Here is a 27,565-nt window from a genome sequence, read left to right on the forward strand (position 1 = left end):
GTAAGTTGCACTGCAGCACTGACGTGCTTTTATATTGTTGTGGAGCATTTTGTATTTGATGCAACGTCAGACATCTGCCGTCGAAACAAATGCCTTTTCAGAGCCTCAGACAGAACATTAGCATGACGCTTTTAACTGGAAGAAGGATGGTAAGGTTTTCGGAGGACAAAGCCAGTCACAGAGAGATTGATGTGCATCCGTCTATGCTGCCGTGCTGTTGTGAGTCCTGGTGAAGTTTGAGAAATAAATGAGACACCCCAGAACCTCTGTAACACATCAAAGACCAGACTCAGCAGGTGCCTTTTTTATCACTGGCCCAGACCTTCCCCTTTGTTCTGCTGTGTTGCTATATAGGCCATCTTTCTTTAGCTAATTCTCACTCACCCTGTGGGTCACAGTATTGTAGCAGTAAAGATCCTATAACACTTTAGCACTTTCAAAAAGTAGATATTGAGGATGTGTGTATTTGTGGGTCCATTCTGTTGTTTGCTGGATGATGTAACGATACATCAGGATGTTTCTAGGGCAGCTTCACTAGTGATATCTTTCTTTAGGAAATACAAACAAATATCTAGGGCTGCACCTAACGATTATTTTCATTATCGATTAATCTGTAGATTATTTAAACCAGGGGTCTCAAACTCAAATTACCTGGGGGCCGCTGGAGGCAGTATCAAAATGATCAAAAAAAGACACAAAATTACTAAAAAAGACCCAAAACTACCAAAAAAAGACACAGAATCACCAAAAAAGACACAAAATTATATCAAAAAAAGACACAAAATTACAAAAAAAAAGTAATTAAAGGGACATTCCACACACAACACTGTAAAGTGCCATTCATATAAAACTCACATTAAACTTTCATATCAAGGTGGGGGCCACAAAATATCGTCACAAGGGCCACAATTGGCCCACAGGCCGCGAGTTTGAGACCCCTGATTATTAATTTAATAATCGATTATTGTTCGATTAATCGAATAATTGTTGAAGCTCTACAAATATCAACAATCGGCTATTTTATTTAAAAAATGAAAAAAAAAAGAGTTTATATAATAGTCTCATCAGGTAATTGTTACTAATGATTTAACGTCATTGTTTTGCAAAATTATGATTGAATGGAAATCAATACATGAGCTGATAGGTCTGTGTCGTAATTGATTGTCTTTACATGGATGTCAATATCTAAACATTTTGTTGTTATTGAGCTGGCATGTAAATATGTAATGAACACATTGGCTCTGTGCTTTAAAAACCCTGATGAAGTTTGGTTTTGGTCGAATACATTTACTGTATTTGATTTGTTATGATACCAAAGAGTTTATTTTAAATCTTGCATTAATTTATTGAGGTGTTTAATGACAGGAAAGACTTCATCCAGTTACATGGGAGAACTGTGAGCAAAAAGCTTTCAATTTTCTGAGAGATAAAGGGGAAAAAACTAATATAAATACGGTAGATAATAAATATGTTGTTGTCCCATTTTAAGTGCAGCACTGCAGGCTTTAAAGGTGCACACCTTTTTAAAGGGTCCACACCCACGCAGGGTCAAAACAATGCCAAATAATGCTCTTAATCAGTAGTGCTGCATTTACATTTATTTACATTTTGATCAGGCAACAAGCCTTAAGGGCTTACTCCAAATAGCAAAGAAAACCACCTAATTACATTTAATAAGGCACAAAAGATTACATTATTTTTCTAGAATAGGGAGCATTTACTGTGCAAATGATAATGTCTTTTAATCACAAGAGAAAAAGCAATAGTTTTGGTATGTATTCAGAAATGTTACTGTGAAGTACTGTACATCTCTGAACACATTAACCGACAACACTGAACGTGTAGTACACTGCATTAAAATAATTGCCGAAGCACTGCATCAAGGAGTTTCACCTACGTACTGATTTTGGTTCAGGAGGCTTTTCAAAGGTCACAAAAGAGGTTCCACACCTCAGCAATAAGCTAAAAACACTCCGCCGGTTTGGTCCTACATGCTGAAATTGGAGCTGTCTGTGCTGACCTCACAGCATCGGGTGAGTTGAGGCAAGCTGATGAATACTAATGAGAGAAATAAAAGAGCTGGGCTTGAACTGAATAGACAATGAATTTAAAAATACAGTATTATGCACCAGATTTTTAACTTGAAGAGGAGAAAACAGATGTAATGTTGCACAATGTTAGCGCTGAGAGTAAAGCTGAAGGTCAGGACATCCTAACTGGACTGTTAGCAGCCAGTGGCTTGTTTATCTGTGCTCTGCCTTAGAGCCCTCTCATTTCATCCTCTGTTCCAACTATATGAGCCTCAGGTCTGTAATTCAGAAAAGAGCTTAGTTATTGCTCCGGGACACGAGGTGACGGCAGCATGGCAGTGAGCAACCTTGTAAAAAATGTTGACACGGTGTGAAATGCCAGGGAAAAGCTTATGCAAGGTTTTGGAGAGAACAAGGTACTGTAAACTTTTGCCTCTCATGACAGAGGAGGGATGCAGGGAGGATGGAGATCAATGTGGATAGATTTCCTGCTGGAGACGGGCTCTGATGAGCTAAGACATACTAGTGTGTATCTGTCAGCTTGTTTTTATTTCTATTTGCTCAGTGTGTTTTGGATGTCTGCAGAGTATTCTCATTAGCATGCATTCTTTGTTTCAGGTTTATAAAAAAAAAGCATTTTCAAGAAGGAAAATCATCATCATATCACTTAAGAGACTGATTTTTTGTGTTTTAAAACACTACAGCATATAAAAGACTGTCTGAATAACTTTCATTTTCATTTCTATATTGATCTAGGGCTGCACAATTGATCAAATTTTAATCGTGATCACGATTTTGGCTGCCACGATTAAATTAATCTGATCAACGGCGATATTTCCATTTTAAAATGCGTCTCTCCTGCATATCTAATCAAGCACTTTCTACACCAGTAGTCCACCAACCACCAGGGGCGGGGCCGTTTTTCTCCCCTGAAGAAAGCCTGGTTGCTGATTGGATAAAAAGCTAAGCAGGATGTGACGTAGTACTCGACGCCACAACAACACGCGCCATTTGTAAAAGCCGGTGAAGCAGTGTTGCCAACTTAGCAACTTTGTTGCTATATTTAGCGAGTTTTCAGACCCCCAAAAAAGCGACTGGAGACAAATCCAGCAACTTTTTCTGGTGTTATTGGAGACTTTTGAAAACTCATTCTTACTCTTCTTAATGAGCCACGGCCCCCCGCAGCTCATTAAGAAGAGTAAGAATGAGTTGACTGCAGCAGTCTCTCCCAGCTGCAGGGCCGGAAGGGATGTTAACCCCTTGGCGTCGAGTCTGCAAATTGCTAATAGGCTAACAGTTAACAGTTGTTTTCCCTAACATGATGAATAATTGTGATTAATAATCGTGATTACAATGTTGATCAAAATAATCGTGATTACATTGTTGATCAAAATAATCGTGATTATCATTTTGGCCATAATCGTGCAGCCCTATATTGATCTCTGTCATTCAGAAATCTATCATCTATAAATGTGTAAATGTGTTTGACACAGGATGTCTCCTGCTTCACTTCAGCCTTTTCTCCCATCAAAAACGTCAATATAGGTCGGGTGTACAAGCAGCAAAAAACAAGCTATATTTACTAATTTCACCGTCCGCTGTAATGTGGCCGCCGCCATCTTGCTGACATAGTAGTGAATGACAGCCAAGCAAAGTTTAAAAGGGCAAAATCCCACATTTGGTTGGAAGCTGGGGCGGTGGATGGGTCAAATAAAAGGGGGACTTTCACTCAGGAGAGCGGGGTTCGCATGCCGTTTATGTTGGAGAACTTGTTGTTCACTGAAGTTTTTTTTTACATCACATTTGTGTAAACTGCAGAGCTTTTAAAGTTACAATATAAAACCTGTTGTAGTTGGGGTCATCTATGGCAGGGATGGGCAACTGGAGGCCTGGGGGCCGCATATGGCCCGCACCCTCACTTGAAGTGGTCCTCAGTTCAACTACATGCATTTGAGCATGAAATCGCAGTGTAAAAATGCACACATTACTTCTTGCATTAATGTTGGTCTGCTGTTCTTGCACTGGAAAAAAAAGAAATCACAGTAAGTGGTTATTTTTTATTTGCTTCAAACCTTTTGTATTCCTATTTATACTGTTATACATGCATTTGAGCATGAAATATGTTAAGTTACTGCACTGTAAACATATTTAAAATTGCAGTTTCATCATATCTGGTTAAGTACACGGTCCTATATGTGGCCCTGTGGTAGTGTCCATGAAACATTGTGGCCCCCTCCAGCATTTAGGTTGCCCATCCCTGGTCTATGGTGATAAGCGGTGTGCTGTTTACTGTTTGTGAAGTTTCATAGTATCTTGTTAGCGCTTCTTTTCTTTGTTTGTCCGGCCACAGTAACTATTTATTCACAATGCCAGCAGAGACCAGAAGCGCTGTACGCTGCTTCACACACAAGATAAAAAGAGAATCTGTTTCATCAGGGCCTTCCTAGCGGACCAACCTCTGCTTAGTGGAAGCGCTTGTGATTTCTCCCGGGAATGTCACTACAGACACCCAGTTTGGGGGTAGGCCTAATACTGTAAATGCAAGGGCTTTCGTCAGTGAACCATAGGCTCCATCTCCATTATGTAACCTTTTTCTGATTTGCTGATCTAGTTTCTGGGTTGTTTACAGTACAGGAAAACACCCTTTGAATACTGTAATTCAGGGGTCTCAAACTCAAATTACCTGGGGGCCACTGGAGGCAGTATCAAAATGACCAAAAATGACACAAAATTACAAAAAAAGACACAAAATGACTGAAAAAACACTAAATTACTTTAAAAAGACACAAAATAACCAAAAAAATACACATAATTACCAAAAAAGACACAAAATGACAGAAAAAAACTAAATTACTTAAAAAAGAAACAAAATTACCAAAAAAGACACAAAATTATTAAAAAATATTAAAGGGACCTTGCACACACAACACGGTAAAGTGCCATTCATATAAAACTCACATTAAACTGTCATATCAAGGTGGGGGCCACAAAATATCATCACGAGGGCCGCAATTGGCCCACGGGCCGCGAGTTTGAGACCCATGCTGTAATTAGTGGGGAATGATTTATGAGGAATGATCTGTGACATTGGTAGGTGAATTAAGGAAAGCAGACACAAAGACAGCAGTAGCAGGTATTGATAAAAAGGAAGTATAGATCTGGATTTAGGCTCATTCAGAAACTGTGAAACAAATATACTTTGCTGTGTTTACCACCCTGTATTTAAGATAACATGGTGCTGGGAATGAAGCTATACAATAGCTCAAGATTCCTAGATTACCCGACTGGAGTGTCTCCTCTTCCTTAATGTTTTGTTTTTTCCTTGTGGGTTGGTCGTAAATGTGATCTGCTGAGTGTTTTGTCTCAAACACTGTATAGCTGCAGTGTGCTGCAGTGAGTTGGACCTGTGGGACCAATACAAGCCTCAGGGCTGTGAGCAAGTAGGAGGAGGGGAGCCATGGTGAACTGGAGCAGTAGTTAGATAGGAGACACACTGTCACTGGGACTATTTTGAACGTAATCTGTGTGTGTTGTGAATTTCTCACCTTGTGGGGGACAAAAATCTGTTCACACCATGTGTTTGTGGGGACTCACATGAAATATGTTCCCAACAACAATAATATTATGTTATCTTTAGAAATTAGACTTTTTTAGGTGGTTTTAGGTTTAAGGGAGAGTTATGCTTAGATTTAGGTTGGGCTAAGTTCTCTCTGAGCTAAATGGAAAGTCAAAACAATGGCCTCACAAGTTTTAATTTGTATTGTACAAACGGAAAAAAAACCCCGGAAAAGCAACAACAATATTGTTGTAAACCAATCTACTAGTTTAGTTTTTATGGGGGGAAGTGTTACAGTTGGAGGTGTGTTGTGTTTGTTTTTCTTTTGTTTTCTGGGGAAGGAAAACCCAGTTGTTCTTGGTAGTCCTTATACTTTGGTTTGTGTTCTAGTTGGAAGATATTTTAGGTTATTGTCGTTGTATAGCAGTTTTGTGTTCGCCTTTTATAAATAAATCACATTTTTCTTTAACTCAGCTTGCCTGGTTTTGCCTTGTTTTTTTAATATAACATCAATGGTTACTCCCGAACCTCAATTTGGGACGTAACAGTGACAAATAAACACGTCTTGAACATTGCTTTTGTAAATAAAATTGACTTAAGAATCTTACTCAATGTTTTCCATCTCAACAGTTTTCTATAGCTGCTTTGTTCTTTGCAATACACTCATGTCATCTTCCATCCAAAGTTTATTGTATGTATGTTTATGTATATGTACGGACGGGTTGATGGCTAATTCTTCCATCCCTGTCTTCCTGTCCTGTCCACCCCTATTGACTGTTAAGCGTCTTTGAGTGTTTAGAAAAGCACTACATAAATGAAATATATTATTATTATTATTATTATTAATCTACCAAACTTTGTATTCCCATGCCGCGAGATGATTTTTCTTTGTTCTTTCTCTCCAACATTTTTTCAGATAAAACAATAAACCTCTGAGGAGCAGCATATAAGTTCTTTTGAGTTGTCATTGGTTATTATTGCAAAGCCCAGTGGAAATCTCTTTTATTCTCCTATATCTCTTTAATCTGTTTTTATTATTTAATTTAATTCAAGAGTCAGATAACCTGTCATAACCTTATAAGTCAGATGATTCTGTGGTTAAGCACATATCTGCTGTCCTGAACAGCATCCAACACCTGCCTAGTTTTTTCCCCCTTCTGACCCTATCACTTCACTCAACACACACTCAACCCTGCTGGCTGTTGTAAAACAGCATTAAAGTGACACCAACCGCGTGGATTCTGCTGGTGGGTTTTTGGGTTAATCTGATCCAACTGCTGAGTGGGGACAGCACCTTGGGGCTGTCACAAGGGGCTCAGGTCGTGAGAATGAGATGTGACATGTGGCGTCGGCTTAGCGGCAGATGGTGAAGCCCTGCTGTCAGAAAGTTTGGGAGAATACAGCTGACCGAATGTTTCTAGTTTCACTAGGAAGCCAAAAAAAATGGCGTTCTGAAAACATTTCTGTCATACAAATAAAGAAATGAATAAAAATCAGGTCAGGAAGGAAGGAAGCACTGCGTTTGGTTTGAGGTAGGATCTGATTACCAATTTAAGCTCGTTTTGCCAGATCTAGATGCAGATTGGAGCAGATCAAATGTCAAATGTTATTTGCTTTTTGCTTCAGTTCAATTATAAACGCTATACACGTATTAAAGAGGTACTTTCATGCTCCATATTTTCCTTCTGAGCCTTAAATACATAACCTACATTAACCCTAAAACAGGCAGGAGTAGAAAATAAGTTGCAAAAAATAATTCAGTGTTATCACTTATGTCTTTAGGCCCTAAGAAAAATATTTCCACATTCAATATATATATATATGCAATATTTTGGATTTTATGAGTTGTATCTCCCAGGATACGTTGCCCAATAAAGGTATACACAGAGCCCAAATGATAAACATATTAATGTTTAATTTGATGAAGATCTTTTATACATTGTTTTATTCTTTGGTCATTTACATTACACACAGCACTTTTAAAGTTGATTTTATTCATTTTTACCAATCCAATTTAGTAATCTCATAAGAAAGTGACACAAAAACGGAACATTTCATAATGACCATATTGAACATTTTGTGCACTGAAGATTACATAAAAACAAAACAACACAGCAATTTCATTTTCTCAAATGATGCATACACAACTGAACACTGGAGAAAGCTTCGTGGGTCCAGGTTTTCCATAGCGGTGGGAACTCTATGAACAATACTCCTTATTTCCTGTCTATATTTCATTTTTTATGGAACACTTGGAAGCAGTTGCGTGGGTTTTTCCCGGTGACAATGCATAGACGAACACCACATTTTGTGCAGTAGATTGTTGTCTGTCCTTCTGGGCAAAGCCTGCACCTTCCCTTGTCTGTGAAGGCTGGGAAGTGATCCACTTGATCAAGGCGGACATCAGCCATGGGTCTTTGGGTTGTTGGCCTTTGTATGCATCTGGTGGGGCTGTGCACATTCTCCTCCCCTCCCTTGGAAGGCCTTCCCTTCTTCTTTCCACTGTGGATAAGGGCATCTGCAACCTCCAGCCTGAATTCCTTGAGCTTTTTGTGCTTTTGCACACCAATGCTTTTGGCATCTCGACGATACAGCAGCCATCCATTGTTGATGGCTATATCAGCCATTTGCCAAAAGAGGCCCAGGTACCACCGGTGGGACCTTGCAGGGGTGCGGTACAAGGCCACCATCATGTCAGCAAGGTCAACTCCTCCCATGTGGACATTGTACTGTGACACAATGTTTGGACAGGGAACAGCAACTCTTCTTCTCTCCTCTCTGGAGAAACGCCGGACTTCCTTGAGCGGGCTGATTGCAGCACAGGAACTAGCTAAGGTGACAGCTTTGTTGTCAGACCATTTTACAACAGCCACTTCTGCCTCATTATCCACCCTGTAGTCAAAGCTCCCCCTTCCTTGCCTCAGCAGAGCACGGTCATCCTCAAGTGTGCACCCTTTAAGCCTGTTCTTGCGTATGGTTCCCAGACTTCGCAAACCAAGGGACTCCTTCAGATGCACAATGAGTGGTAGGGAGGTAAAAAAATTGTCAAAGTAGACAACACACTCTGATGGGTTCTTAATTGTCTTGCAAAGTTGAATCACAACATTGGCTCCAACTCCAAGTTCTTTGGCTGGACCCTGGTCTGTGCCAAATGTGCTCTTTCCTGTGTATGTCAGGAAGTCATACACTATGCCAGAAACGCCTGCTCGAACAAAGATCTTGAAGCCCCAATGGTGAGGTTTGCTCGGGAGATACTGTCGGAGAGACCCAGCCTTTGTTCCTTTGTAAGGGACCATCATCTCATCTATTGAGAACTTGTTCTCACTCTCAATTTCCAGACACTTCTTTCTTACGTGCTCCAGCACTGGTGTCACTTTGCAGAGCCGATCTTGGCTTGGTTCTGATGTCTGATTGTCTTGGAAGTGGATGAATCGTGAGAGGCATTTAAACCTTTTTACTGACATCACATTGGTTATTTTGGCATAACGTGTGTCTTCTGCCCAATAATCATCCATGGATGGCATTCTCACCACTCCCATGATTAGCTTAATGCCAACAAATGACTTAATCTCATCCACAGTAGTGTTAATGCTGGCTCCAATTAATTGACAGCTATAGAGATTTGTTTGTTCAGCAATAAGTTGGAACAGATCATCATCAAAAAATTGGGCAAAGTAGCTACGTGGAGAAGAAAGCTCATCAGGTGCGCTGAATACACTGGCAGCTGCTGTTGACTGGTGCTCAAACCGTTTCTTACGCCAGCTGTAAAAAACAAACAAAAATATATACAAAAATACATAACTGTGCTTTGTTATTTGTACAAAATGGTATTATTAGCAAGTATGGACTAAATTTAGCTGGTTAGTGGCATGGTACTTTCAGTAAATATCACAAGCATACCACACAGAAAGTTTGTGTTTTTTCACCTTACATCAACTACAACATACATACATACATACATACATTTGTATGGATTGCACATATAAGTGTCCCTAAATAAGACTACTGTCACCTGAATCCCTTGGCTCGTTTGGACTTTGCACTGTGATCCATCTCTTCATCCTCCTGATCAGAACTTTCATCCTCATCAGAACTGCCTTCACTCACTGCGTCTAACTCATGCTGGCTGAAAATGACTTCCTGATCTTCATCACTGTCTGACTCAGAGTCAGAAGAACTTGCAGGGATCTCCTCTATCACTCTCATTCCTGTGCTTTCCTTTCTTTTCCCATAAAAGGACCTAGCCGAGATGCCCTGCTTGAAAATAAATAGATTTTTTAAAGTAAAATACACTTATACTGTTGTAATGGGCACAGTTGTGCATACTAATATCTGGTATTGCAGTAATTATTAACATGCCTTCCAGTTTGAAACAAAATTTTGAATAATGCACATTGACCAAATTTCTACCCCTAAACTAGCAACGTATCTCAGGGGATACATACATTTCAAAAGCTGCTAAGTAACACCACAAACACAGTTGAAGTATTTTTTCTTCATCAGAATGTTAAGACAAATGTCCTAATTCATTTTAGGAATTTATATTGTTGTTTTATTGAAAATAAGTATGACTAATATATGATTACTTACCCTAAAGGAAGCAGGTTCTCCACCACTGGCGGCCATGATGTTTTCTGATCAGGTTGACGAAACGATGCAAGATAGCCTGAACCAAATCATGTGATCTAGATACTAATACCAGACAAGACTTTTGATAAATGCTAACTAGATTAATGAAAACCTCCCAGCACACCCCCTACAGGATGTTAAAGAGTGTGTATCTCCTGGTGCACGATGCCTGTTTAAGGGTTAAAAAATGTCACAGCAAATCCAACAAAACTTCACAAAGCTTCAGTTCTTCTAACATTCCTTTTTCAATTAGAATATATTTCCAACGTATGATATCTAGGGCTGGGCGATATATCGATATATTTTTAATGTGATATGGAATTAGACCATATCGCATATATCGATATAGTTCAAATTTGCACTGTGATCCTTGCTCCAGGTAAGCTGCGGCTTTTATTTAAGATATTTTTTTTATTTAAATGTGCACTTTATGGAGCTTTGATTTAAAAAAAAAAAAAAAAGGTACTCCTGTTGTTATACAGTATTTACGTGCACTTAAATAAACGGTTTCAATAAAACTACTTTGACATGTCATATTTGGCTTTGACTTTGACTGAACATTTGCTCTCACTTTGCGATAAAAATATCGGGATATATATCGTATATCGATATTCAGCATAAAAATATCGGGATATGACTTTTGGTCCATATCGCCCAGCCCTAATGATATCCCATATTACTATTTGGAGAATTTTTTGTTTGGAGAAGAATGTCAGTCTGGATCTGTGAAAAAGGATGGAGCGCCTATTTTTCATCCCCGAGCATGATGCGCTTGCAAAACCTCAATTATTTATTTGGAATGAAAACTGTCCGCATTGTCAATCTCTGTTTTGTAACCCAACTTTGACCCAACAATCCCATTTCTCAACATCGCCCCTCGTACCTTCTTCACATCCAGGCAGCAAGAGATCAGAGCTCAATCTTCATGCTGAACTGTGTGTCTTTCATGTGGGTTGTCAGTTTGACGCTTTCTCTCCTTTTGTGTTTTAGGTCATCGCCTGGAGCAAACAGAGCTGCTCTGCCTACCTACGGATATCAGTGAGTTTCTTTACTGTGCCTTGGCAGGTTACTACAGGAAACTGGAGAGAGTGGGAGGAATTCTCATAGTACCACATGAAAAGTAGTCAACTTCTCCCAAATTGAAGAGCCTTTGCAAATGTACTAGACAATAATTATGTTGGTAACACTTTACAATAACCAAGTAAGTGATGTTTATAGATGGTTTATAGACCAATTATTAACCATTTACAAAGTGCTATACATATTTAATCTTTAAATGTTTTAAACCAATTTCTTAAAGGTATATGAATCACTTCAAAATCATTAACATACTTAATATGGAGTTAAAAATGTTATAATGAGTGCAACTAAAACTATTAATTAACCATTAATTATAATTTAATTGTTTGTTAATGGTAAAGTAACTAGAAACTTACATTATATACCATCTATTCGTATTTACCATTCTAAATGGCCTACATACGGTTTATAAATATCTGTTTACCATTTATAAATGATGGTTATTGTAAAGTGTTACCATTATGTTGTGTGTTTCTGTTTCCTGGTGCACTATATAGACCTATTTGTTTATTTGTTTATTTATTAAGTATCCCCATTAGCTGGTACCTTAGTAACCAGCTAGTCTTCCTGGGTCCACAGGAACAACACAGAATATACACAAGAAAATCATATTCTCAACATATCATACATTTACAGGTAAAGTCAATCACAATATACTTGAAAAGGGTAGAGAAAAGAAAAGGTAAGAACAACATTTAAAAATGTACAGCTTGTATAAAATAAGATTTCAGTTTCTTTTTAAATACCTGTTTACTTTCAGTGCAACAGTGAGGCAGATTATTCCACAGAGTAATTACTCTATAGATAAAAGATTGCGATAAGGCCTTTGTTCTTGGGTCAGGCACTTCAAGCTGACCGTTGCTGGACCCTCTAGTGCTATAGTTGAGCACGGAGTTTCTATCGCTGGACATTGAACAGGCAGACACAGCAAACTGTGGGCTCCTGGGAGCTCTTTAACTTGTCTGACCGTCCACTGATTCATGCCATTGGGGCGTAGAAACAAAGAGAGAAGGGAGCAAATGAGGAGACAGAATAAGGATGAAAGGGGTGAAAGAAATATGGAAGAAAGGGTCAAGAGTAGGGCTGCCGAAAGTAATGATAATCACATGTTAATGTCAATTTGTTTTAACGTCACTAATTGTTTTGACATATTAACACAAATTGTGTTATGATAACCCTTCTCACAAAGATGAATAGAAAGGTATTTTGATGTTCAACCACAGAGCCCTGGAGCTGGGTCTGTCAATGAGATCAAAGTTACGTGCAACCAGATAATGCGGACAGTTCTGTTAGCCCTGAAACATCTAGTTTGAAGCACACTAATTAACATTAACAGACTACAAGGAGACTATTGGATTGGACTCAGAAGTCACAGTTACCACGCAGTGACAGCGCATTAAATTTGACCAGCAGTGGGAAATAGTTACTGAATGAACCTCCAGTTCTATGAATACGTGAGTAGCCCTCTAACTACTGTATTGTTGATTGATTTCCAATTAATTAATTCCAGTTTATCTACGCACATTTGCATAAAGTAAGCATATTTGTCCATGTTGATAAGAATCTTTACCCTCTGGGGTCTGAGCCTATTTTGGTCGTTTTTGAATACTTTTGATTTTGTCCTTCATGTACCACATACATTTTTTTTACTATACCCATATTTGGTATCCATTTTTTCTTCACCTATATGATCTGACAATTATTTTCTCACTTTAACCTACTTTATTAACATATTGAGCCCAAAAATCATGAAATCCGATTTGAAAAATTATACTATTTACTACAATAAAAACCACAAATATGCTCAATTAACTGTTTTGGAAATTGAAAATGTAAACATAGGATACAAATATGAACATATAAAAAGGTAAAATTCAAATATAATAAAACTGTATACAAAAAAGTCCCATAAAAACATGATATATGTATATATATTTACAACACGAAAACAGTATATTAATAGGTGTTTTTTTCCCTTGTTAGCTGCAACTCTTCAAAACAAACTATGTGTGAAATGACACAGAGAGCTACACCAACGCTCTAATATTACTATCAAATTAAAACTATCATATCTTTGGTTTTACATGGCCTAAGAATGTCAAAGAAAACTTGGGAGAAAGTTTCAAGTCTGTACTTTGGAGTGAAGTTGATAGCAGCGCTCCATGTGACCTGTTTTTTTTTGTTAAATGTCACGTGATCTGATCAGGACGGCACCATCATAGACCCCAGAGGGTTAAATACTGTTAAAATGGATAAAAAATGTGTGATTAACTATGGACAATCATGAGATTAGATATTTTAATGGATTGACAGCCCAAGTCAATATATTTTGTTGTGTGGAGCTTTATTTAGCTAGCTGACAAGATAACTGTTCTTGGTGCATTATCTGTAATGCTTTTTTTTTTTTCTGCATTGCAACGTAATGCTGGCGTCTAGTTGACAGAGTCACTAATCCTGTTTCTAGACAACGTAATTTACACACTTTACACTTTGTTAGTGTTTCTACACAGCAAAGCATGATTGACACTTCCCTAACTGGCTTGTTGTAATGTTTTTCAATGGTTAAGTTAAAGAAAAAAAGAAAAGTACAATATGGACATTCACAAAAATAAAAATTCCAACTAATTTGTAAATATTTTAAGAACGAATCAGTGGTGGAAGAAATATTCAGATCCCTAAAAGTCTTGTATTAAAAATGTACTTAAAGTCTACTGAAAGTATCAAAAGTATAAGTACTTGAATGGCTCCCCTCTTATTATCGTTCAATATATTCCAAATATATTATTGGATTATTATTATTGATGCATTTATGTAAGCAGTGTTTTAATTAAGTAAAGATGGGGCTCATTTTAACTACTTGATATGCTGTTATGATGTTTAATTAGAAAGAAAAAAGTTTAATCACTTTAAATTAATCTTGTTTTCATGTTAAATCTATATTATTATTATTATTATTATTATTATTATTATTATCATCATTATTATTATTTCCATTATCATTATTACCATTATCGTTATCATTATTATTATTTAATCTTCAGCTGAAAAGGAACTAAAGCTGGCAGCTAAATCTATTGGAGTAAAAAGTACAATATTTACCTTAAAATGTAGTGGAGTCGAAATATAAAGTTACATAAAATTGAAATACTCAATGAAAGTACACGTACCTCAAAATTGTACTTAAATACTGTACTTGAGTAAATGTACTGAGTTACATTTCAGCACTGGAAAGAATCAGCTGTCTCATTATTAGATTATTGTGATAGATAAATGTCCATATCAGTCAGCTCTTAGTAAACAGGGCTGAAGTACGCTTTGAGAAGTCAGAAATGAAATGGAGAGGGAGGAGAGCAGGAGGAAGTGGGCAGCTCGTGTGCTGGAGGAGGAGGAGGAGAGCATCATGGGAGACGGAGAACAGAGTGTACAGGGGAGGAGGAAGAGGACGCAGCAACAACAGTTGAGCAGTCCAAAGTGTTGTGAGCCTCTCAACACTGCCTTCCCCTCATCATTTATTAATATTCTGCTAGAATATTCATCCACCGCGGTACAGCGCCATCCTCCTGGAGAGAGAGAGAAATTAATAGAGCTCTGTATCATCCTGACACTCAGCAGTGAATCACAGCCTTTGTTGGTGTAGTCACTTAAATATCATCCATCATCAGCCAACATCCTCAATCCATTCCACTTCCCTGCTTATTTCATGTTTACTGTTGTGCTTATTTGTTACTATAAAGGGATTAAAGAGCGACAGAGCAGAGCTGTTTGCTTTCGGTTTCAGGCTTTCAGACCCACAATGTGGTTTTTAACCCTCAGGAGTCCATCTATTTATTGAAAATACACATGTTTTATTTACAGTAATAACTTTATTTATATATGATATGTAGACAAGCTGAGAAAGCCAGTTGAAAGTGCATCATAGGAGCTTTCACAGTGTGCCATTTAAGTTTCTAGACCATTTTTAAAATGTGATTTTTTCTTCTACAATGAAAACTATTACTATTTTTAATTTACTTGCAAATAGACTGTTTTGTAGTTTTATTGTGTATTATTATTTCTGCTGTTTTTGTGTGTATAAATGTTAAAAAAGAAAAAGAAAAAAGAAAAGAAAGAAAAAAAGGTACATTTCCATAGAAACCTGTGTCTTTTGTTTGTATTTTGGGTTCCTGGCAGCTTTATACTTTGTTAATTAAAATAAAATGAAAAATCTGACTGATAGCTGAGTTTGTGTGGAGAAAAAGGAGCCATGCATGTGATGTGAGGACAGACTGAAAGATGCTAAACAGAGACAGAAATGAATGCATAGGAAGTTGCCAAATTTCAACCAAAATCTCCTGGACTTCAGAGGTTTAAGGAGCTGCCACTCCAGAAGCAGATCACTGACATATGCCACACAGTCATATTCACACTAGAGTAGGTCCGTAAACAGCCTCAGAATGGCTCTTCATCCATCTGCATGGCACTGATAGGCGAAACCCATGGCTGTTTAGCTTCATACGGGGAACTTTAGACGGTAGACCGGTTTCTGGGATGGCTGCGTTTGGAATTTGAGTCAGCCGGTGCGGTGCAGTGATGTGTGCTCAGCCTGCCAGCTGCTATGCTTTACTTATTCTGATTAAATCCTTTGAAGATGAAGGGAAGGACAAAGAATCTGGCAGTCCAGTAATTTGTTATAAATCATCAAAAGAGCGGCTCCATTAATGTGTACACTCGTTCTGTGATAGCACACTGTGAATGTGCTGATAACTAACCCCTAAAGTCACGGTGGAATTTGATGGCATGCTATGAAGTCGGTCACATCTGTCATCACATATGCTGTTAACTTTGTGAGAAATCATCTGCACTGTCTCTGTCTTCTCCTTTCTTCTGCTCTTCTTAGGGACTGCAATTATCTGAAAAAAGAATCCACAGCCAGTTTTTTCTGTGTGTATATGAGCTGTGTGAATGTGCGCCCATGTCTGCATCTTAATATAGCATGAACATTCCTCTGCTTATTGCTGTTTAGTCAAATTTGCCAACCCACTGGCACAAAATATATGAGGTTGCCATAAATATATGAAGTCTTCTGAGAAAGCTGTGCACAAATTTAATATTTTCCACCCAGAAAATTGTCTCTCATCCCTCTGCTCTGGTGGCAGTCGCTGTCACACTGTGTAGCTCGACAGATATATCCTGATACAATCTGATCCCTATGCTCATATAAACAATCTTGTTTAAAATTGTGCTTTTTTTTAGTGATGAGAGAATTAGGATCTGACATAACAGTAATGTTAACACAGCCAAGTTCTTGATTCATTTGAAATTACTCTCTTCTGTATTACTAATTTGTCCAGAAAACAATTGGCTGAAGATAATTAATTAATATGTAAAAACAACAATAGTAAAACATAATGTACACGTGTTTTCCTAACAGAATTCTAACTTAATTAGACTGAATTCAGTAATCCTAAACATTAAAAAACACCAGTTTGTTCATATTTTGTCTTCACTAAGGTTTGTGTCTTAGTAAAGCACAGAGGATTTACCAGTCTACATCCATAAAAGCAACAATCAGTAATACATATTAGTATATATATTAGTATTAGTATTATACAGTCATGGAAAAAATTATTAGACCACCCTTGTTTTTGTATTTCTTGTTCATTTTAATGCCTGGTACAACTAAATGTACATTTGTTTGGAGATATATAAAGATAACAATGAAAATAGCTCATAAGAGTTTTATTTAAGAGCTGGTATCCAGACATTTTCCATGGTTTTCTTGATAATAACCAAAATCATTATCAAGAAAACCATGAAAAATGGCCAGATATCATATTATATTTGTCCAAACAAATGTACCTTTAGTTGTACCAGGTATTCTAATGAACAAGAAACTGAAGAAAACAAGGGTGGTCTAATATTTTTTTCCATGACTGTTTAATAAAAAACTAGATACACCAGCTTGGTTTATCTCCACCAACCATCACACTTTACATCCATGTTTTACCAGACTCATATATATGCATGACAGTGCTTTAAATATGCATTCTGCTGCAAATAAGCTTCACACATTCTATAAACCAAGGACACAGTTTCACCCAAAGTTAGTGCCACCAATTCAGTTTCCAAATGTGAAATATAGTCACAATTTTCCCTTTTGTTGCCGAGTTATGGCGATGAATAACGGTGAATTAAAAAAGCAGAGCATCATGATGTCAATGTGCTGTTGACCTTTGACCTTTTCGATATAAAATATCATCACTGCATCATTTAATCCTTTTAGACATTTGTGTGAAATCATTTCATAATAAGCTTATAAATGCTTGAGAAATGGATAGTCCAAGTGGACGTTTGTGCCATATTTGAATAAAAAAAACGTCCCTCAAGGCGTTCTGAAGATAATGAGTTGAGTTGTGGACGGACAGATAACCAGACCATATAATGCCGTGGCCATGGCGTATTAAGTATAAGACATAAAATATTGAAAACAAGTCCATAAAAAGCAGAGTTGGTTATCAGATATTAGCTGTCTAAGGAGTCAGGATTAGCACTAAGACATTAACTCAAATAAAAACCAAACAGCATCAGTGGCTGTTCAGATTACTTTGGTCCTGCAATGATGTACTCACCAGTCTGTGTAGCGACGGGATGATAATGTCACCGTTTCATTCACTCATGTAGGTCGATAAGGGAAGGTCAGGGTGCAGGGTCAAACACCCAACACTGAATGAGAACCTGTGGTGATTCAGTGTCGAGCTCAGCAGGTGAAGCTCCAGCTGAAGGGCAACCTTTTTACCCACAATGCCACTATACTGCCCTTTTCATACTAAGTACAGATGTGTGTCAGTTTTGGGTGTAAAGTTATGGACTAATGGACTAAATGATGAAATAAAGATGTGTAATTCTATGTTAGTTTTCAAGAAGACTTTAAAGTCTAAAATTATCAAGGGTTACAATGAAATTTGATTGAATTTGGTTATCATCATTGTTTTGTAACGCTGTGAATTATTCAGTTAATGTAATGTATATAATGTAAACATGTAGATCAGGGATGGGCAACTTAAATGCTGGAGGGGGCCACAGTTTTTCATCAACACTGCCACAGGGCCACATATAGGACCGTACACTTAACCAGACATAGTGGAACTGCAATTTTAAATATGTTTACAGTGCAGTCACTTAGCATTATCATGCTAAAATGCATGGAGAACAGTATAAATAGGAATACAAAAGGTTTGAAGAATTAATTGCAAGAAGTAAATTTGTGCATTTTTACACTGCACTTTTAAGATTTCATGCTCAAATGCATGTAGTTGTACTGAGGGCCACTTCAAGTGAGGGTGCGGGCCGTAGGCCTCCAGTTTCCCATCCCTGATCTAGATGGTACAGGAGAGGCAAAAATAAGTCTTGGGGCTTCAGCCTTTTCCTTTTTCGGTTGCTGTCTGATGGATTCTTTTGTAAAAACATGATTTTATTCTTTTGTAAAAACATGATTTTATTTTTTAGGTTTTTTTTTAACCGAAATAAAGCATCCATTCATTCATACTATACAGACTAAATAGGGGAAAGGTCCATGATTTCAGTTTTTCAGAGCAGCGTGGAGTGATGTGATGTAAGGGGATTCAGACGAGAGCTGCAATAATCCAGATTTCTGTGGTCATGGGATGAGTGCTGCTGCTGTTGGCTGTGTTCGGTCAGCCGGCCCTGCTGAGCTCCATCACACCCTTCTCCATCCTCGCTGTCTCTTATGATCCCTGGCTGCTTCCCAAGGGACAGTTAAATTAGTACTCAGCACATCACAGTGACTGGAATGACTGAAGCGATGTATCTGCAAGCTGCCATCTTTGGCATTGATTTATTTCTCCTCAGATCTGACCTTTTCATAACATAAATACAAGCAGGACGGTTCTCTCAATAAAACATTTATGTCCATTGATGGAACATAAAGATCATCAGTGGAAACATAATCCTGCATTTACATTGAAAGTCAATGTTTTTTGAAGACCTTTGGGGTGAAATTGCTTCTTAGCTGCAGAAAGTCATGGCAATTTTTTTGTCAACTGTCACTTCAGTGAAGTGTCCTTTTTAACTCTAGTCAAATTTATGTGTATACAACCCAAAATCACAAGTTTGTGTCAGAGGGATTTACAGTCTGTTTAACAAATGACACCCTCCATCATTAGACCCTCATTCAGGGTAAGGTAACACTTTGTGCACACACAAATAGAAAAACCCCAAAGAAAAGCAACAAAGAACGGATCCAGACCTGAAAAAGGCCTTTTATGCACAGAGTAGACACAAATGGCAGCAGAATTACAGTCTGAAAATAAACATAAAGAGTAAATAAAAGGTAGATGTTGATTTCAACTGCTTTGCTCTTCAAATGACGGATGCGAGGTAGATAAAGGAATGTTATTTCCAGCCGTATCAAATGTCAACAGCATTGGTTTGCACTTAGTTTAATTACTGCTGCTTATTGTTTCAACTATTTTATAAACTTAAGAGCATGAAAGCATTAACGCCTCATTGCTGCAGCCAAGAAGCCACCTAAATCTGGAGGCAAACGAGCAGTGTGTTTTTCTGAGTGTTCTAGCTTCATTACTGTTAGATCAAGCGTTCATCTCCCTGAAGCCACATCTATGTTGTTTTTTTAGTGTTTTTGTTCTCTTGTATATACGTCTTTGTAATTGGTACAGTCTGCAGTCGATTATTTGAGTTATTTTATATTTTGTGCCCTGCATTATTATTGATATTCCTGCTCATTATATTTCACTTCCTCTGCATGTATTTGTTGATTTTAATGTGTTTACGAATGCATAAATACAGATTTTAATGAATACAATTGTTACTAAAGACCACTGACTTTAGTACCGTATATGATACATTGGTTTCTTTTAATTGGGTGACATTGCTCGACATTAATTGACACATACAACATAATTCAGTGGTTCCCTTTTTCATTTTCTAGCACATTGCTGAGGCATATTTACTTAATGTTTTCTGTTCTGTAAAACATTTACCGTATCCCTCCTGCAGCTCTCTCTGCAGCCTTTCCTCTCTTCTTCTCTACTGTGCATTCCTGGTATATACAGGGTGCAGCAATTGCAACAATTAGCCAAATCATCAATTAATTTGACAAGAAAAAAACACACTATTTTGACAAGCAAATAATAATTTGTAATTTTTCACAATCTCAAGTTCCATCCTGTCATTTGTCATGATTTGCTACCTTTCTTCTGTTTCATGGAAACATAAACTGAATCTCTTTTTTCAAGATGTCACCTTTGACTGATCATTTTTCAGTATTTTCTGACATTTTAAAGACTAAATGCTATTTGAAAATGAAAACATTTGTTAGCACTAGTTTCAAAGGTAGATCAGCTTATAGGCTTGCACCTGTCAAAGAAGTTGAAACTACAGTTGATATATTGGCCAACAAGGAGCTTTTTAGCTCTAATGTCAGTGCCTTGACATTAATACAGTTAGATCACTATGAAATATTTAACCTTAAAAGTAATTATTAAAGTAATAATTGGACCCTTAATCAAATCTTCCTGTCACTGGTAATAAAGTAGCCCAGCTGCTAGTCAGAACCTCACCATCGCTCTATTTTATCCTTTATTCACAGTGCAGTCCTAAACCCTAAATCATCATAATATTTTATCTGAACATTTCAAGTCTTTGCCCTTTCAAGGAAGGGGTATTAGTAAGTATTAGTCATAATATAGTCTTCCCAGCTGCCTATTTGATCTTAATGTATTATCCAGTTTATCTTTTGTCTCGTCGGGGATTTACACTGAGATAGAAGAGAGAGAAAAGTGACTTATCTCAGCAGAGACGACTGTGATCAGGCCTACTTTTGGATTCCTGCATGTGTCGCCTTGACATTCACTATTTAAACCAGGACAAACAGCACAGACGCCAAATCCGAGCAGATACATGATCTCCCACCTTGTCTAGGTGTAACGCCGAGCCAGAGCCAGCCTCATTACCAAACCCAGGCACCGACTGTGTTCCTGCTTGGCACAGTTTCCACTGAGCAGTGTGAGCGAGATTTCCCCAAAGAAATCTAGGTTTAGCAATCCGCAATCTTAAAATAGCTTTGAATCATACATTATTACATAGCAGGCCTGCCTCCTCTGTCAAACTGCACTTGCTTCTGTGATTATTGTCTCCTGGTTTTCTCCAAGCTTCCACATCTGAAAAGATTCCCAAACCTCATTAGCATGGCTTTATAGTTGCTATGAAGAGACTCGCAGATGGCTTTTCTGTCTCTCCAAAGTAAATGCACTTAAAAAGGAAAACAGCCTTTGTAGATTATGCAACATGTATGAATAGATATTGTCATGTTTTGACATTTGAATGTATAAAAGAACAGTTTCTGGGGAATACGGGAAACATACAAAGCTGCATTTGGGACAAGAGGGCTTGTATTGTGTGTGTGTGTGAGTGTGTGAGTGTGTGAGTGAGCGAGCGAATGAGCGGATTTCAATCTCCCAGCCTGACTCGGCGTGTTTCCCTTGGGTTCAGTAAAGCATAAAGGATGCTGGGAGGTGTGACACCCCCGACTGAACCTGCCACTGCTTCAGGAGGATTGATGTGACAATTTCACGCACACATAACATAGACACACACACACTTAGCAAGCCAGATGCAACAACCTAGAGCTAACTGTGTCAACTGTTAGCACCTGCTGTCATGCAGGTCTATGACACAAAAGGAACACAAACCCACATATTTGTGCACACACAGATGCCAGAGCAACAAAGGGACTGTACTGATAATCAAAGAAACTCTCCTGGGCCAAATTAAAAAGATGTTTTGTTTTTATAGCAGCTTATTATGACCCAAATTTACCTTTGTCATGAGTGGCTGTTGTAATTATGACAGAAGCCATGGTGGAAGTGAGAGAGCATGAAGTTGAAAGTGAGGGTACAGATATAAAGAACAACACCAAGAGTGGTTCGGTTTGGTGAAGGATGGGTCAAACAAACATAGAACTATTTGAAGTTATGTTACTTTACATCTGTGCATAGCTACAAGCTACAAAGCTACATTGCCTACGTCATCTGATTTAACGCCAGGCTCTCTTTTCCTAATCCTCTCCATGTGTTTCTTTCCCTGAAATTAAGGAAGTAGTTTTTTTTGTCAAAGCCTTACAAAATTGTGAAAGTTGCTAACATGCTAACCACGTTTTTAATGTTGACAATTTCGTCCGCTAGCAAAAAACTGAAAAATGTTTAAAAGTTGTGTGAGAACTAAGTTTTTATAAGGTGATGAACCAAAAAAAATTAACTTATAAAAGGACAAAAGTGGATATAAATGTATACAGACATGAGGCATCAGCAGTTACAACTGGGAAAACTGTGCGATCCTGAAACTCAGATTATATAATGTTTACTTTTAGACAACCATGGGCTGAAACACAAACAAAATGTCTGTTTCTAGCTAAAACTATTAGATTTAAACATATCATTTGATTGTTTTAGCACTCTGTCTATCAGAAAGGACAAGTTGGCTGTTAGCAAGCTAATGTTAGCTATTATCCACCTTTGTCCTCTTAAAAGTTAAATTTTCGGGTTCATCGGCTAAAACAAACATAGTTCTGGGTTCTTAAACTTGTTGGTAGTGCATTTCAGCACACAACAGCTTTTGACCATTTGTCTGACTTTTTTTGCTCGCAGACGAAACTGTCAAGGAGGTTCCTTCATTCAATACAAAGTCAATGGAGAGCGATAGATTGTTTTTTCCCCCGGTGGGCGTGTTCTCCAGAGTGTGACACTCAGAACAATATATTGATGCATCTGACCAATTGGATGTCAGTACAATCATCAGTCCCCCAAACCACCTACAGTCATGGAAAAAAATTAGACCACCCTTCTTTTCCTAAATTTCTTGTTCATTTTAATGCCTAGTACAACTAGAGATTCATTTGTTTGGACAAAAATAGCTCATAAGAGTTTAATTACGAGCTGATATCTAGACATTTTCCATGGTTTTCTTGATAATGATATTGGTTATTATCATGAAAACCATGGAAAATGAATTACAAATTGTAGAAAACAATGATCTAATAATTTTTCCCATGACTGTATGTGTTCGATGGTTTGGAGGACTTGTTGAAATCAAAACAAGCCTCTTTGTGTCTGTCTGTCTTTTGTTCTTGTCAGGAGTGGTGCTGCCCCTCCGTGTGGCCTTGCAGGCGCTGTCTGTGTGATTAATCCTCGACTCTGTCAGCTGGCCAGCTGTGATACTGAAACCAAACAAAAACTCACACAAAGCTTAGCAGCGTGTGCGTGCTCCCACGGTCCGTTTCAGGATGTGCAGACGTGTGCAGGTTGGGCTCAAACATTACATCACTGCAAAGCAAAGAAGAGTAAAAACGTTCCACCCTGTTGTATTCGTCCGGGGCAAACATTGACTAACGGGAAATGTGAGCACATGCTTTGTTTTTATTAGGGCCGGGACTTTAATGCATTAATTAAGATTAATTAATTACACAAAAATTAACATGTTCAAAAAATTAAGGCATTTTAATCGCACTTATTTTTCCACCGCGGAACGTTTCTCACTGGATGAGTTTCAGGCGGACCGATTATACTGGAGCACCAACTAGCGTTCATGAGTTCAGACAACAACAAACCACAGTGAACATGAAGGAAGAGGCTGATGGGACCTTTGGTTGGCCCCGTGGATGATGGGACATTTAGTTACTAAAAACCAACGGATGGAAGCGTCGATAAGAGCATGGTTGTGTTGCTATGCAACAAGGAATTCACACATCACGCAGCACATCCAGCCTCAAGTATCACCTCAATGCTAAACAAATAGCAGCTAGCGGCTAGTGTGGTAGCTAGCGTGGATTGTGTTTTACTTAAAAAACCAAAGTATTATAGTTTACAGAAGGTCTACCTACCTATAGGCTACCTGGATTTATGAAATGTACTATATTTCTAAATATGCTATTGCTACACTTAATGGCAAAAATTGCACTGGTCTGTTGGACTTGAACAAAAATAAACAATATTTTTGTTGCTTAAGCTTATGTATTCAGTCATTATTCAATGGTATACCAAAAATCCATGTGAAAAAAATTACTTCTCACTGTTCTCAGGTCAAATATTTATATGCGATTAAAATGCGATTAATTTCGATTAATTAATTACAAAGCCTCTATTTAATTAGAATTTTTTTTTTATCGAGTCCCGGCCCTAGTAAAAATGTAGTAAAAGTATGTAAAAGTAATGTAGTAAAACCCCGTTGTGTTCGTATGCGGCAAACATTGACTAACGGGAAATGTGATCACATGCTTTGTTTTATTTAACAGTTATTTATAGTAAACAGTTTGTTTTGTTGTTTTTAAGGCATTTCAGTCACAAAGCATGTATAGATGAGGAAAAAGGGAGTTGAGGGCTGATTGAATGTGCACTATAGTATGTGTGTTTATGTTTGTGTGCGTTCCCTCCTTCTGATGTGAAAGCTGATGAATATTTCCCTCCTGTTTTCCCTGAGGGCTTGTGTGATTGACCGAACCCAGAAGTTATTTCATGTGCCTGCCACCAAACTGCATTAGCAGCCCGGCCGTTAGCGCTCAGCCTGTCTGTCTCTCAACAAGATAAGGGGATATTTCCCGGCCCAATATTGCTTGCTCTGTTCTGCGCTGTCACTGAATACAATGACCATCACCACATTCAATGAATATTATTAGCATTTTTCTCAGGATTCTGTCAGTGTGGAAGACAGCTCAGTGGGAGTAGAGGAACACGCCGGTTTTTGGCGTGGTCTGATATCTCCAGCTACCTCTTGGAGAATGGAGTCGATGCTGCGGTGTATTGTCCAGTCAGTAAATGTAATTATGAGGCAGCTGTCGAACGTCTATTATCCCCAGTCATTAACAAGGAGTCACCTGAGTCAGCAGTTTCAAGCTGCAGCAGTTGTTCCGGTTTGAAAAGACCTGATAGAGGTAAAGAAAGTGAAATAACTGCTGTTGATTAAAATTTGACAAAGAAGGAGGATTAGAGGCCCGAGAGAGGGAGCGGTTTCTGGAGAGGGGTCAATAAGAAGCAGGATTGTGAAAGACCTCTAACTGAGGGATCAGGTGGACCATTGTGTTCTCCAAGGAGCAATTCTCACCTTCATCTCCACAGACTTTGAGTGACAATTCAGGAGGAATGACAGGTCAATGCAGCAGACCTGTGTGGCTTTGTGTTATCGTCCATTCTGCCTATAGCTGTTTGCAGAGGTCCTTATAGAATATACAGCGTTCCAGATGATCCTTAAAGCGGCTTACTTTTGATTTGAAAAAGTGTGAAGTTACGCTGTATATATTTCTTTATGTGATTTTACTCATTCAAGAATGGGAAATAGTGCCAAGAGGGAGACACAAAAATGCTATTCATATTTTCTACAGCACGACTGTTATGAGATTTTTTGACTGGTGCTAAAAACTGATTTTAGAGGAGAAATATTAACTGATTAGCGACATAGCAGCAGATTTAATGACTTTTGAGCTGGAAAGAAAGTGGCCTTTTCTGTGTGGATTGTGCGCTGATTTTCCACTGATATGACGATGCAAAGGTACTCAGAAGGCTGTTTTTTTTAGAGGATATTTAACACGATTATACATTTTACAACACAGAAAAGAAAGAATAAATAAGAATATAATAGCAAAATAAACATTGGTATGTATATTCAGTACCAGCCAATTACAGACCATTTAAATAATAATAATAATAATAATAATAATAATAATAAAAATAACTTGATAGTACTGTATGTTCAGTATCAGTTAATTTCTGACAATTTAAATAAACAATAAAGGGTTTTATACATTTACAAGAAGGGTTGTGGTAAAATGTACTTATTGAGTTTTTATAGCAACACTGATGTTGATATATGACTTTGAGGAATATGTTTTCTATATTTGTTTTCTTATCTGTGCTATCATTATTTGCTGTTGTTGTGAAAAGGCCTGTTCGTCAGCAGGGGTAGCAAAAACAAGGTTATTGACTGTGTTTTTTGTTTTATTCCAGAAAATATTAAGTTATTGGGCTAGTAGCTCTAACTGTCAGATGTAAAAAATAAATAAAAAAGACTCCAAGTTCCTAATCTTATGACCAGACTTTTTGAAAATGCAGTAAGTAAGACAGCTTACACTTGAGCTGAGTCAATTTATAGTGTACAATGTTTGGTCACAAATTATGGAGAATATGTATAAAAACAAATTACTTTTCACAAACATCTCTGTCCTAGTTAAACTTGGATCATAACTTTATTTCTGCTGATTATTTAAATTACTAATGAGAAAGTTTTAGAACTTTTTTTCCTTTCAGATCATTTTGCAGTCTCACTTCTCATTTCCTGAGATTTATGTACTCTGTCCTGTTTTTGTCACGATCCACACAAAAAATGACTAATCCCCTTTCAAACGAAAATAAATGGCATATTTTTCTTTGTCCTGCATACACTCACTCCATAATGTATCAACAGACAGAACAAACAACCATACTTTTAATTAGCAGCATTTCCATAATCTTTATTATCTCCCTCCTTTTTTATTTGGCTATTAGATTAATACCCATTTATTTTGTTGTCAGATTTCCGCCTGGTTGGGGAAGAGTGGTGTGGGAGGATTTCTCATTAAATCCAAAACAAAAATGTTTTCCCATCTGCTAACGTGTGTGCAGTGGTGGCAGTCTTAGCAATGAATGGGTGATGTCAAGGCTGCTTTTACTGTTTTCCCCCCAAGTTCACAATTTTACATATTAAAATAAGTTAATGCTTTTTATCTCTCTCGTTCTGTCTCACATTCCCTCTCATCAGTAACCAAATCCAGTTGACAGCTTCAATTAAACCCTGTGAAATTGCCCCAGTATCTGTCTCCCTCTGGGGCCATTTAGCTGTGTTTAGCTCTCTGCAAGCTGGGCTTGTTGCCAGGCAAAACTTTAGAGAGTGTTTCATGTTCCTCCTTAAAATGTAGGCCAACCTAGCCCCCATGTGCCACCTGGCCAGCCTCAGTGCCCACAAACTGAAGTTTGTGTTCAAACTGTGAGTTAACCTGGCTGATAGTTTTGCTCTGGTGCCTTGAGTGGTCACATGCAACATCTTTTGAAAAGGAAAAATGTGTGTTATTCTCCTGCTGTGGTTAATATTATAATTACTTTCTTTGTTGCTTGTCTGAAGACTTTGTTGACTCAAATGCCAACTTATCAAAAACATTTGCCTTGCATCTTGTTAAAAGCTGAACTTTAACTGACCAGAAAGACTCCAGTCAGCAGCTTTTATGGCAATC

The 27,565-nt window shown here is 37.8% G+C and overlaps 2 protein-coding genes across 3 annotated transcripts in view; one reads left to right on the forward strand and one right to left on the reverse strand.

Moving 5' to 3' along the window:
- Nucleotides 1–27,565, forward strand: part of apba2b (amyloid beta (A4) precursor protein-binding, family A, member 2b) — a 105,895-nt gene that overhangs the window by 15,767 nt on the left and 62,563 nt on the right. For both annotated transcript variants that reach the window (XM_059347015.1, XM_059347020.1), the window contains exon 2: nucleotides 11,206–11,253. The gene's annotated coding sequence lies outside the window, so the exon portion shown is untranslated. The remainder of the gene's footprint in view (nucleotides 1–11,205; nucleotides 11,254–27,565) is intronic.
- LOC131988184 (piggyBac transposable element-derived protein 3-like) lies at nucleotides 7,821–9,792 on the reverse strand. The gene is made up of 2 exons (XM_059353246.1): nucleotides 9,599–9,792; nucleotides 7,821–9,348 (listed from the first exon to the last, which is right to left on the reverse strand). The coding sequence occupies exons 1-2, from the start codon at nucleotides 9,790–9,792 to the stop codon at nucleotides 7,821–7,823; spliced, it is 1,722 nt and encodes a 573-aa protein (XP_059209229.1).

This window comes from Centropristis striata, chromosome 2 (assembly GCF_030273125.1).
Source record: "Centropristis striata isolate RG_2023a ecotype Rhode Island chromosome 2, C.striata_1.0, whole genome shotgun sequence".
Lineage (NCBI taxonomy): Eukaryota > Metazoa > Chordata > Actinopteri > Perciformes > Serranidae > Centropristis > Centropristis striata.

What these genes read in the sequence shown, in the direction of transcription:
- LOC131988184 (XM_059353246.1), bottom strand. Translation starts at nt 9,792, where the DNA reads ATGAGAGTGATAGAGGAGATCCCTGCAAGTTCTTCTGACTCTGAGTCA. An exon ending in AAACGAGCCAAGGGATTCAG is followed by an intron (nt 9,349 to 9,598) that starts GTGACAGTAGTC and finishes TGTTTTTTACAG; the next exon opens with CTGGCGTAAGAAACGGTTTG.